Source organism: Solanum tuberosum, unplaced genomic scaffold (assembly GCF_000226075.1).
Source record: "Solanum tuberosum cultivar DM 1-3 516 R44 unplaced genomic scaffold, SolTub_3.0 scf00415, whole genome shotgun sequence".
NCBI lineage: Eukaryota > Viridiplantae > Streptophyta > Magnoliopsida > Solanales > Solanaceae > Solanum > Solanum tuberosum.
In genome coordinates, this window is record NW_006239349.1 from 488,063 (window position 1) to 501,819 (window position 13,757).

The following is a 13,757-nucleotide window of genomic DNA, read 5'->3' on the forward strand; positions in this document are numbered from 1 at the left end:
CCCCCCTCCAAAAAAAAAATTTAGTTTATTTTTAAAAAATATTTTCAATTTCAATTCAAAAATTATTTTCTACTCTCTAGTAAAAAAAAGAGATATTTTCTCAAAAATAATTTTCATTCATAAATCAAGCACTAAAAAATCTTTTCCGGAAAATATTTTCTACTCACCAACCAAACATGAAAAAATAAGTCAAAAATCTACTTATTTTCTAGGAAAACATTCTCTAGGAAAACATTTTCCTTCATACCAAACACACCCTTAATCTGTGTCCAGAAAATAATCATAGAGCTTGCTAAAAAGAAAAAAAGGAGCTTACCCATGAAATACACAAGTAGCGACAGACTGGTCCCTGGTTAGATTAAAGTGAAAAAAAATCGAATGAGAAATAAATGGAGAATTAAAAGTATACATGGAGAAAAGTTTGAGTCCTCACCGAGAATCTGTTGTATAATACCTACAAAGACAAAGAAATTAAATTGTAGTGAGTGAATCCATTGTTTTTCCTAATTTGTTAGGATGGAAAAGAATGTTAATTAAGGAGCGGAGCAAATATAATTGAAGATTGTCCTTACTTCGTCTATAATCTCTATAAAATCGGAGCTTATCTATGAAAAACATAAGTGGCCTCAGACTACTGGTGCCTGATTAGATTAAAGTGCATAAAATATAGAATGAGAGATCAATGGAGGATTAGATTAGAAGCATATGTAGAGAAAAGTAACACCTACAAAGACATGAAGAAATTAAATTGTAGTGAGTGAATCCGAATTTCTTAGGATTGGAAAAGAATGTTAATTAAGAAGCAGAGCATATGTCCTTACTTATCCTTTGTCCAAAATCCCCATAATTTTGGAGCTTATACATTATATTCTCAAGTAGCGCCAGACTGATCCCTGATCAGATTAAAGTGCATAAATTTAGCAAATTTAGAATGAGAGATCAATGGAGAATTAATACTAAATGTAGAGAAAAGTTTGAGTCCTCACAGCGAATCCAATAAAGAACATCTACAAAGACATGAAGAAATTAAATTGTAGTGAGTGAATCAATTATTTTCCTGATTTCTGAGGATGGAAAGAAATGTTTATTAAGAAGCACATATAGTGAGTGAATGGAGAATTAAAAGTACATGTAGAGAAAAGTTTGAGTCCTCACCGACAATCTGTTCAATAAAACCTACAAAGACATAAAGAAATATAAAATTGTAGTGAGTGAATCCATTGTTTTACTAATTTGTTAGGATGGAAAAGAATGTTCACTAAGGAGCAGATCAAATGTATAATTGAAGTCCTTACTTATCCTTGGTGGAGAAATCTGCAGATAATAACGAAGCTCAAATCCGTCGAGGATGACTTGATGTAAATCAGAAAGGGAAATGTTGTTCTTTGTATAAATAATATTAGGCCATGAGGTCCAGCCTATAAATTCCACTCTGCATCCATCGCTGACTTCAAAGGCACTATATTGTGCAATCTTTAAATAAGTGTATCTGCAGCCACTAATTTCCACAAATGCAAAAGAAGTATTAACAGCAAATGGACAGTTGATCATGAAAAGGGCATCTACTGCATCGTTTGGCTGGAAGATTCTATAGGCCTGGTCGAAGAAGATATGCATAGGTCTGAAAGAGCATAGATCATCTTGTGTTTGTAAAGTTGGATCTACCAGGTGTATTGTCTCTCTATCATAGTTGATGTCTTGAACGTGCAACTTCTTGGAGAATAACGATATAACTGTTTGGTTACCTTCACAAGCTAATTCAAATGCTAGACCATATCCGCAATATTCTGGATCGGTGTTTAAGCGAAAAGGGTAGCTTATGTTACGGATATTGCCACAAGCAGAAGTGGGACAGTAGTAGTGCTTGCTCTTCCTAGCATTGCATGTTTGCAGAAAGAGGAGGATTAATACAAAATATTTTAGCAGAATGGTTCCCCTACACAAATACATTTGTACTTTCTTTCCAGCTACTAGCTATTTCCAAAAGAAGAAAAGAATTGAGACTTGAATGCGGGTGTGTTTGTTGGATACTTAAAGTTGTGTGGACTTTTCATTAACAATGGAAGACTAGCTTGTGTTTGGTCGTTGATGAGAAAGTTGCAATTTGATGAAGAGGAAGACTTTGCCGTTTACCTGTTTCCGTGTTCCAACACTGCTTTATTAAGTGAGTGTGACATTAAAGTCCTACGAGTATACTTTTCTTAAAGGAGAGTGAAAAAACTTTAAAAGACGTTGAGAATACTTTTCAAAGGCTTATCCTTCAATTTCAGTCATTTGCGTTTACCTATCTAATGAGCTAGCTATCATCTATTGGGATCTACAATTTTCTTCTCCAAATAATCTACAACGAGCATACAATGAGAGACTGATCTAGTCCACAAATTCCAGATATTTAGGATAACAAAAATAATACTCTATCACTCTGTCCCAAAAAAGTTGAATTTGGAGATAATTAGGATCTGAGGGAGTAATCATGGAAAAGTCTAACTTGATTAATGCCACATCATACATACAAGCAAAATTTTACACACTAATGCAAGTTTAGTACTATATATGATTGGCAACATTTCTAAAACCTCAGAATCTTTTTCTTTGAAACTATACAGTTTGTGGAGCGGACTTTTCCACACACCTTCCTGAGTTCCTTTACTTGGAAAATTATTGACTAGGTCAAATTAGTCCAGAATGGAGATATTCATTGACAAGTCATTTTGGGCATCTCATGGAATATGTGGACTAGATCAGTTTGTTAGTAGTAATTTGATAGAGGACAGGAGATAAGAAAGCTCAACTTTTAATAAACAAAGTTAACAATGGGAGACTTCAAGGCAATGGAAGACTAGTATTTTTAGTCCTTGATGAGAAAGTTGCAATTTGATGAAGGGCCCGGACCTCAAGAGGAAGACTTTGACGTTTACCTATTTATTAATGATCATAATATGCATACGGTATAATACATAAATGTGTCATTTAACTTGACTTCATTTCATATTTATGTTTTTCAATTTTGGGTGTGCACAAATAATCACTATAACTTGTATAAAGTCAACAAATAGACACATTAGTCATACATGACATAATACACATAGATCACCACGTAGGGTGATAATTATCGTGTAGGATGCCACGTAAGACGCGTGTGCCAATTTGTTCAACTTTATACAAGTTTAAGTGTCTACTTGTGAACGTTCAAAGTTTTGGGGGGCATAAATGTGAGGTGAAGCCAAGTTAAATGACATATTTATATATTATATATGCCTATGCATAGTGATGTTTGCTTGGGTCAAGACGGGTGGCTGAATTAGGGCAAAACAATGGATTATAACCCAATTTGTCCAACTCAATATGATTTTTATTTTTGTTGCTTTATTCTTTTATAAATTCGTTTTATTACAAAAGTAAAACTAAGGCTATATATACATCCCTAATCGTCCCAGTCTTTCAGATGTGCTACTTGACCTATTCCCAGTCTAATCCTTTTCATTCAAGTTTGGAGCAATTATGTGATTTATCTTTTCATGAACTAAATTTGATATTCTTACAAAGATTACATCAATCTCACTTTGGGGCAAAAAACCCCAAATCCCCAATTTAAAACACTATTTAAATCACTAATTTGATGATAAGAATCGCGAGGAAAGCTTAATTAGAAGGTTAGATATATGCTTCACAAAGAAATCCAACAAAACCCCATTAAAATCATCCCAAACTATAATCCCAAGCCCCAAAATCGAGTGATGAAGTCTTGAGGTTGAAAATAGACTTTTAATTATGTCCATGTGTATTTGTTCAGCGCGAACGCAATGAATGAGACGGACCAACTCAGACCTGACCCTTCGTAAAATGTGAAGCCCTTCTCGCATATATGCCATTTTAAATGAACAATACACAACTATAATCAATTAGAACATATGTCTACTTTGACAGAATTATCAACAGAATTTTCTAACAAAGCCATTGAATCAGACGAAAATGTCATAGAACTTCCCATCATCTGATGAACAATCGGCTGAGATTGAAGAGGCTGAGGAGGTACTTCTAGCACTTCAACTTCACCTTCAAGCATTTCTAATACTTTACTCATCAAAGGGCGCTGTATTGGATTTGTTTGTATGCACCATAATGCAACTAAACTCAGCTTTCTAGCCATCTTCTTTTCATCATCATTTGCTTCTTCATCCACCAGGATCTCCTTCCCCTTGTTGAACTTATCGTAAATATAATAAGGAAAATATTGGCTGGAATTCTCTTCATTTGCAACTTCATGTCTATTCAAGTCCAGAATTTCCATTAGCAGCATTCCAAAGCTGTAAACATCAGCTTTGTTAGAGATCGCTCCAATGCTTCTGCTGATCAATTCTGGAGCTACATAGCCAATCGTTCCATGAGCAGCTGTGAGATTCACAATGCTATTATCTGTTGTATATAATTTTGCAAGCCCAAAGTCAGAAATCTTTGGAATGAAATTCTCATCCAAAAGAATGTTGTGTGGCTTGATGTCAAAATGCAAAATTCGTACATCACAGCCTCGATGCAAATACCCAAGTCCTCGAGCCACTCCAACTTAACAGAGGACTTCCTTCTTGACTGGTGCTGATGTACTTGTCAAGTGATCCATTGGGCATGAAGTCGTATACAAGAGCACACTTTGTTCCCTCAACACAATATCCAACGTGTCCAACCACATTGACATGATGGATCCTTCCAATGGTAGCTACTTCATTCATGAAGTCTTGACCACCAGCTTTAGGCTTGTTCAACATCTTCACTGCTACATCCCTTCCACTTCGAAGCTTTCCTTTATATACACTGCCGTAACCTCCCTCACCTAATTTCTCTTTGAATCCTCTGGTCATTCTCTTTATGTGAGAGTAATTATATCTGATTGGCATGAAATTATTTTGTGTTCGCAAAAAGCCCTCAATAGTATTATCATACATGGATAAATGCCTTCTTTTGAATTTGATCACCAGAAATACAATTACTAACGGAAGGAAGATCACAAATTTTGCTCTGAAATAGTACTCTGCACATTTGAGAAGTCATAACGAAGTAACTTCCTTTTAAGTCAACAAAACATAGAGTAATGAATTAAACAACAACAATATACCAATGTAATCGGTAATGAATTAAACATCTTTATAAAAAGTGGACATTATTTTAAACCAACACTTCCAAACTACCAATATTAGTTAGAATGTTTGGAAAGGAATATATGTAAAAAAAAAATATTGATTTTCACAAATTCAGATTGCTATTTAAAACTTCACCAACAGTAATATATTTCGAATTATTCTTTTTTAGAATTTTTGTGTTGGGCTCCTTGTTGTGCCGTAATTTTCCTATTTTTAGAAAAAATCACTTTTTGAAATGTTCTAAGTATAAAACAATTTGAAAAATACTTAGAAAGAGTCGCCACTTAATTTTTTAAAGAAATCAAGAAAACTTATAAATTTCAAAGATTTAAACAGAAAAAAAATCATTTGAAAATACCAAAGAGGGTTCGGGGTTCAATTTACACTTCGAGAAGGGTTTAAGCATTCGAAGTGTCCGCTAACATGCGGTTGACCTATGACTTGACTTACAATATATTTGACTATTTTTAGAAAAAATAATTATTTAACATAAAAAATAATAACTTATAATATATTTGATTAAGAAAATAATTAAATAAATGACGCATTTTATTTCATTTTATTTTTTAGAGAAAGGGACCCAAAATGATACATTTGACTCGAAATACAAGTGATTGAAATATTAATTAGATTAATTAGAATTTATTTAATTCATTTTGAAATAATAATTCAAACCAATTTAACAAATTAAAGCATGAATATTATTTTGAATTAATTGACTAAACTTTTTGAGAAAATGACTAAGTATATATTTTATTTTTTAATTTTTTATTAATTGGAAAAGTTTTAACTAACATTTTTATAGTTTATTTAAGAAAAATATTTTAACTAAAAATAATAATTTTAAAATGAGTATAATATGAATAAGTGAAGAGGCGTTAAAACATATATCTTAAGAATAAAAGGTTTAACTTAATTAGAAAGTATAATTTGATCAACATATTTGATTAATAAAGTAAAATAAATATTAAAAGTTTAACCAACACAAAGAAAATAACTTATCTTTTGGGGAATCTAATTAGGTTAATTAATAATTCTAAAGTTAGAGTTTTGGGGAATTTAATTAAATTAAGTCGCAATTTAAAAATAAATAAATAAATAAATAATCACATAATTAAATAAGTTAGGTAAAGGAAAAATTGAATTTGGACCCTTCTTGGGCCTGCTGCTGGAATTTTTTGGTTTTAATCCAATTTCCGTTTTTGTATACATCTGATGTATATCAGTGTATATCGAATGTATATGTACTCGTTTTTCTTGTATTTCAGACTGTATACCAAATGTATACAACCTAATTCAGCTTCCAAACACCTGTTTCAATTTTTGGCCTTATATTTCTGCATTTCGACCTGTATATCATGTATACGGAATGTATACAGGCTGTATATCAACCCTTTTCAACTTTCCAAGACTTGTTTCAGTTTTCCAGCCTTGTACAGCCCTATTCGGATCACCCGGCTGACTCAAAATAACTCAACGACATGCAAAGGAGATGGATTTGAGTCCAAATTGGACTCCACGACAAGTTCACATGAGACATAAACAAAAATAAAATTAATACTCATAGTAGTGAGTCAAAATAAAACAAGCTATAGAAACCACAACAAACAATAATCCGACATATTCAACAAAGGAGAAGGAAAACAAAGTTCTCTAAATTTTGGACAAAACTAAAACAAATATTTTCTCCACAGTGAAAGAAAATAAGAACAGATGGCGCCTGAATTTCCGTTTTTCATTCAACTTAAGATACACAGAGAGTACTTAGAAGTTCTAAACATATGATCTACATGCATCTTGTAAACCATTAAAAGATTGCTTGTCATCAAGTATTATTTAAACAATCATAAAAGAAAATAAAGCAATCTACTGGAAACTAGCAAACATCCAAACAAGAAAACATAAAAGATAATGTTGCCATTGACACTAACCCAAAACTATATTCCATTAAGTCTAAAATTAGCCCTAAGACAGCTAGCTTAAATGATCAATTCATCTACTCTATCTTAACTTGATGTAAACTATGTCAAACTCGAGACAAATCAACTCAACGTGCAAGGAAACAAAGACTACGACTAACACTATTACGAATAAGTTTTTAGAGCTGCAAACAACTAACATATGAACCATGTTACTTAGTCGAATATAGATGGAGCAAACACCATGAAAAAAGGGATGAGGTAGCTCATACAATTTTACTAGCTAGAGTAATGAGAAGAAGAAATAGCCTATACATCAGATTATGAAAACCAAAATCACCTATAAAGAAATGGTCTCTGAACAACCATTTTTAACAGCCAACCAAACAAGCTTAACAGTGAACTAAGAGGACTTGGACCAAGGAGAAACAAACTCGAGACCGAACGGAATCATTAAGACTTCAAGGAAACAAAGATCAAGCAAACAACATGAATATCAAACAAGTCATACCACCGACTCGTCGTCAACACTCCGAGAATCCTAACATCTAAATGATTTCCAATGATCAAGAAATGAACAGTCGTCACATCAGTTGAGCAACAAGATCACAATATCAAGCCATGAACTAAGCGATTCTTGGCCCACGACAAAGAAATCTAAAATCGGAAAAGGGATGTTACCTTCTTCGGAGCAGCGAGACTAGGACGACGAGCTTAACCACCAAGAACTTCCACCACTGTGAGCAGATTTAGATGAGCTCCGAAAAACAAACAACTTTGAACTCGAATAGAAGAGACTCAAACTCTTTTTTTTTTTTTTTTTTTACTTTCTTTCAGGCAGTTCTCTCTGTATTTTTTGTGTCTCTGTAAACTATATCCTCTTAATTTTTCTTCTCCCCCTTCAAATGAAAACTAAGGAGGGCCTTTATAGAGGAGTGAAAGGGCATATTTAAAGGGGGAAAACGGATTGAAAATTTGAATTCCAAATTCAAAATCTTGGAGAGATAAGAAATAAAGTTGTCCATTGTAACAATTTTCAACGGACAAGAAGGGAGAGGGGAAGAGGAGAACGTGATTTGCTGCGGGATTTCCGGTCTGAGCGACTGTTCTCGTCTGGATTTCGCTGGATTTCAGCGATTTGGTCGCGAAGAAGACAAGTTACAGAGGTCTGGGTCGCTGTATTGGTATTTGCTGGTGTCTTTTTATTTTGGTATTGGGGTCGTTAGTTTTATTGTTGTTGTATATGCTGCTGTTGTATTGTATGAATGTGGGTTGGGTTAAGTGAGAAAGAATTGGGCTTCTAAAATATTGAATTGGGCTTCTAGTGGATTAAGTTGCATGCTGAAAATTGCAAAATAAAAGGGCCCAAAATGGTTTTGTCCCAAATGGGTTTAGAGAATTTGGCTAATAACTAAATAAAATGAATTAATATAAATTAACTAATGAGCTTCTTAATCTTAACGAAATAAAATAATTAACTCAATTATAAACTAATTATTTTCAAAAATATAAACTATTATATAACTAAACTAATTAACCAAATATTTAAGTAAAACTAAAATCTTTTTTTTGTGACGATTTTCGAGTAATCATAAAATATATTAATTATATACATAATTATGAAATATATATATATTGTCTAAAAATTATAAAAACAATAAAATTAATTAAAAGTAACTTAAAAAATATTTGAACTTTATAAAAACCAATTATTTCAAATCGTTTGAAATTTGAGAAGCTCGATGATTAATTTAAATTGTGGAGGTCCAAAATTGGGTGTCAACACTCCTCAACTGTGTATTTTTTTCACAAAAATTAAGATCAATGGAATGTTGATCTGTGTCCAGCCAAATAAAGGGATATATAGGAGCTTACTCAAGATGAGCTGAAGTAGCACTAGACTGGTCCCTGGTTAGATTAAAGTGCAAAAAATTTAGAATGAGATATCAATGGAGAATTAAAAGTATATGTAGACAAAAGTTTGAGTTCTCACAGTGAATCCATTGAAGAACACCTACAAAGACATGAAGAAATTAAATTGTAGTGAGTGAATCCATTGTTTTCCTAATTTCTTACGTATAGAGGATGAAAAAGAAGTGTTTATCAAGAAGCTTATATAGTGAGTGAATGGAGAATTGAAAGTACATGTAGAGAAAAGTTTTGAGTCCTCACCGAGAACATATTCAATAAAACCTACAAAGACATGAAGAAATAAAATTGTAGTGAGTGAATCCGTTGTTTTTCCTAATTTGTTAGGATGGAAAAGAATGTTCATTAAGGAACAGAGCATATGTAATTGAAGACCTTACTTATCCTTTGTGGAGAACTCCGCAGATAATAACGAAGCTCAAATCCGTAGAGGATAGCATGATGAAAATCAGAAAGGGAAATGTTGTTCTCTGTATAAATAATATTAGGCCATGAGGTCCAGCCTATAAATTCCACTCTGCATCCATCGCTGAGTGCAGAGGCATCTATGACTCCAATCTTTAAATAAGTGTGTCTGCTTAAATTGCAGCCAATAATTTCCACAAATGTCGAATAATTATTAACAGCAAATGGACAGTTGATCATGAAAATGGGATCTGCTACATAGTATGAGTGGAAGATTGTATTGGCTTTGTTGAACAAGTTATGCTGAGGTTTGAAAGAGCATAGATCATCTTGTGTTTGTAAAGTTGGATCTACCAGGTGAATTGTCTGATTATTAGTTGATGGCTTGAACGTAAAATTTCTTGGAGAATAACCATATGACTGTTTGGTTACTTTCACAAGCTAACTCAAATGCTAGACCATATCTGCAATGTTCTGGATCAGTGTTTAAGCGAAAAGGGTAGCTTATGTTACGGATATGGCCACAAGCAGAAGAAGGACAGTAGTAGGGTTTGCTCTTCCTAGCATTGCATGTTTGCAGAAAGATGATTAAAAGGATTAATGTAAAATATTTAAGCAGAATAGTTCCCCTACACAAATACATTTGTACTGTCTTGATTCTTTTCTTTCCTACTATTTCCAAGAGAAGAAAAGAATAGAGACTTCGGGTGTGTTTGGTATATATATATCCATACTAGTTTCTGGACATGTGTGTCCCATGCAATATTTTATAAATTAATTAGAAAGATTAAAATTCAATGAACATGTTATGACAATAATTTTTATTATAGAAAACTAAATTAAAGAAGACTAATAGAGAGAAAATATAGAAAAAAAATAAACATAGAAGAAAAAAATAACTTACACATTCTTTTTAAGACTTTAATCATAATAATACATAAATGGAAAAAAAAATACAAAATTGGTACATAATTTTCAGAGTTTTTATTGACATGCATTCTCTCATATCCAATCAAAATTCAAAAGTCTTCTTCATCAAGTCAAACTAAACCACAAATCAAATAGAAAAATTATTTCATTTTCGTAAAGTAATATATAATCAAACTTATAAGGTAGATATACCATATACTTTATTAGATGTTGATGGCTTCACTACTTTAACCTTAAAATAAAAAGGATAATCTTTGGTGTGAGCTTCATGAAATAAAAAAGATGAATTTATATAGATAAAAATAGAGGAATACTACAAGACATCTTAAAGTTTTAAATTAAATATTTGAAGGTTATGAATATGAAAAACATGAAAGTTATGGATATTAAGAATGACAATTGAATAGGTAATTCGATATAAATTATGAAGGAAAACATTTATTTAAAACAAATACATAAGAAAAAGATAAGTACAAATAATATTTTAGTGAAACACTATACTAACGGTGGAATTTCAACATGTAATTAACTAAATATTTATAATATTTTAATTTAGTGTAGGGTTAAAATGGTATTTCAACTTTCAACCTTTTTTATTCCCACTTTTAGTAATATATGATGAGGATTGATGATGATATCATGATATGATGAATGATGTGATATATGAAGGAAAATATTTTCCTAGAAAATGTTTTATTGGAAAACAAGCTAGTTTCTAACTTGTTTTTTCATGTTTGGTGGGTAAAAAAATAAAAGTTGAAAATTGAAAATAATTTTTAAAAATAAACTTTAAATTAGTATTTTTTTGGAGGGGGTGGTAGGGGGTTGGGGTAGGTGTGGGTTAAAGAAAATGAAATTTTGAAAATTTTACATTTTTTTTCAAAAAAAACTTTCACAATTTATTTTTGTTGGGGCGGGGTAGAGATAGTCAGAGGTTGAACGGGGTAAAAAAAGTCAAAATTTTTTAATTTTAAGTTGTTGATTTTTTTTGGTTGGGGGGAGGGGCTGATCTGGGGGAGGGCCAAGGATAGGGACAAAATAAATTAATTTTTATTAAAAAAATATTTTTAACATTTTAATTGTTTTTTTTAATAGGAAAGGTCGGGTACGGAATGGGGTAAGAAAAAAATTGTAATTTGAGGTTGGGGGAGAATTTTAGAAAATGTTTTCCTTAATTTTTGAAGGGAAGTCAATATCCTTAAATTTAAGGAAAATAAGTTGATTTGAAAAACATTTTTCAAAACATTTAAGTCAACCAAAAATGAGAAAGTTGGAAAATATTTTCCTCCCTACCAAATACACCTTCAATGTTTTCTAATATACCAAACACACCCTTCCATATTATTATGTATGAGTAAATGCAATTAAACTAGCTAGCTAAATTGAAGCTATGTGGAATTTTCATCAACAATTGGAAACTTCAAGTCAATGGAGGACTTGTGTTTGGTCGTTGATGAGAAAGTTGCAATTTGATCAAGGGCCCTCAAGAGAAACACTTTGACATTTACCTATTTATTTATGAAGGAGATGGAAATGTTAGGTTGATAATGAGAAGGAAATGAAACATCAACAATAAAAAATAAAAAATATATATTTAAAATAATAAAATAAAAAAGAATTTAAAATGATAAAACTAAAAATAAATTATAACAAAAAAAATAAAAATAAAAAGTGATCCATATGTAATTATATCATTTAATTTACCACAATCCACTGAGAATTGGAGAGTATAATTACTCCTTGTCAATTACATCAAATTAGTTGTTGACCAAGTAATTACATGGTCAACCAAACATGTTAGACAATATAATTACGCTTAAATATACCAAATCGAATTAGCAAGATGACTTTCCAAACAGGCCTCAGGGAAATGAGCTTCATTATGTGAGTGTGACATTTAGGTTCTGCGATTGCAAAGAGAATATTTTTCTTAAGGAGCATGCGAAAACCTTTAAAAGACGTTGAGAATACTTAATTTTCAAAGGCTTATCCTTCAATTTCAGTCATTGGCGTTTACCTATCTAATGAGCTATCAATCATTTATTGTGGTCTATAATTTTCTTCTCCACATCATTTCCATCTAGTATACAAGCTAGCCTTGAGAGACTGATCTATCTAGTCCACAAATTTCAGATATTTAGGATAACAAAAATAATAATTATCTCTCAGTCCGAAAAGAGTTGAATTTGGAGATAATAAGTACTCCCTCTGTCCCAATTTATGTGACACATTTCGAATTTCGTGATTCAAACAAGTCTATCTTTAACTGTAAATATTTCATATATCTTTGAAATATTTTGAATTATCAATTATTGAGACTTATAGTACTTTTAATGTAGTTTACAAATATATAAATTTCATTTTAAAAAATTTGAAAGTTTCATGAGCAAATTCTCAGTCAAACTTAAACTGTTTAACTTTCGAAAAGCGAAATGTGTCACATAAATTGGGACAGAGGGAGTAATCATGGAAAAGTCTAACTAGGGAGTAATTGAAGAATTAATGCCAGATTATACATACAAACAAGCAAAATTTTACACTCTAATGAACAAAAATTAAACCCTTTTTCCTTTAAACTATTTTCTATCCTGTGTTCCTAACCAAATGATTCCCGAATGTAGTCGATATAGATTAAGGGTATGCTAATTTGTGTCCAGCTGAGCCACATAATGCATGTGTACTTAATACTATGCATCCACCCCCTTCACATCCTAAATTCTAAATTCGCCTTTATAAAAACTGGCATTCTCTATAATATTGGGTAAAGCTTTGAGGAAATAACCGACTTTTCTTTTGGATGAGTGTGTTTGAGAGAACGACTGTTTCTCAATTTATCATTCAACTCATTTCTTTCCCATTGTGGACATCCGATTAACATGGTTTTAATGCAAGGATCTGTTGTAACTCTGTGTAATTGATGATACTCACAAATCATGGAACCTGGTCCCAGAGTACTTGAGCATGTATTTCTAGTAAAATGGTGAACAACTGTAAAAGTGTCACACTGATGCGGTTGGTGAGCACGGGAAAAGAGAACAATGTACTCAACCAATGGGAGAACACTAGGTTGTTTTGTTCAGAGGATAATATATCCTCATTGACATGAAACAACCTAGTCAAGACATTCAAGCTAGCACAACAATTTTAAAAGGTGTATTTTGTCTTTGGAGATTACAAGCATTCAAGAACCTCAATGGACATGATAGAGTTATCAACCGTGTCTTTTGATTGTTGCATAAGAAAGGTGGTGTCGTGTGTGATTCAACTTGTAAGACACGTTTCTAATCTATAAAGGAACGGATCGTGTCTTCAGTACTTAATCTAACAATGAGCATGGTTAGAGTTGACTGTGTAGAGTGTGATTGAAGTGTATATTAATTACATTTAGTTTAGGCATAATACATATATTGGACCTTAAACTTGGCTTCAAATTTTAACT

General features: G+C 32.0%; 2 protein-coding genes and 1 pseudogene across 4 annotated transcripts in view; all 3 read right to left on the bottom strand.

Annotated features, from left to right (window-relative positions):
• The window catches only part of LOC102605711 (glycerophosphodiester phosphodiesterase protein kinase domain-containing GDPDL2-like), a 26,617-nt gene extending 26,169 nt beyond the window's left edge, over positions 1-448 (bottom strand). The window contains exons 1-2 of the mRNA XM_015303330.1: positions 434-448; positions 317-349 (exon numbers count right to left, since the gene is read on the bottom strand). Coding sequence (XP_015158816.1) covers positions 317-320 — 4 coding nt within the window. The 5' untranslated portion in view covers positions 321-349; positions 434-448. The remainder of the gene's footprint in view (positions 1-316; positions 350-433) is intronic.
• Positions 449-3,663: 3,215 nt separating this feature from the next.
• On the bottom strand, positions 3,664-5,039 carry LOC102583039 (glycerophosphodiester phosphodiesterase protein kinase domain-containing GDPDL2-like; annotated as a pseudogene).
• A 3,840-nt stretch (positions 5,040-8,879) lies between these two features.
• On the bottom strand, positions 8,880-10,078 carry LOC107058040 (uncharacterized). 3 transcript variants are annotated; one of them, XM_015303327.1, is made up of 4 exons: positions 9,359-10,078; positions 9,227-9,247; positions 9,048-9,068; positions 8,880-8,962 (listed from the first exon to the last, which is right to left on the bottom strand). In XM_015303327.1, exons 1-4 carry the CDS (start codon positions 9,626-9,628, stop codon positions 8,951-8,953), a joined length of 324 nt encoding a protein of 107 aa, XP_015158813.1. In that variant the 5' UTR covers positions 9,629-10,078; the 3' UTR covers positions 8,880-8,950. The 3 variants fall into 3 exon arrangements, with proteins under 3 accessions (XP_015158813.1, XP_015158811.1, XP_015158812.1); XM_015303325.1 differs by having other exon boundaries at positions 8,880-9,068; positions 9,364-10,078; XM_015303326.1 differs by having other exon boundaries at positions 8,880-9,068.
• Between the last annotated feature and the right edge of the window lie 3,679 nt (positions 10,079-13,757).

Bases quoted from the DNA above. Each gene is read 5' to 3' on its own strand.
- LOC107058040 (XM_015303325.1), bottom strand. From the start codon at position 9,628: ATGATCAACTGTCCATTTGCTGTTAATAATTATTCGACATTTGTGGAA. The intron at 9,248-9,363 runs GTAAGGTCTTCA...ATGTCTTTGTAG, and splicing joins GAGTTCTCCACAAAGGATAA to GTTTTATTGAATATGTTCTC. The intron at 9,069-9,226 runs GTGAGGACTCAA...ATGTCTTTGTAG, and splicing joins TTTTATTGAATATGTTCTCG to GTGTTCTTCAATGGATTCAC.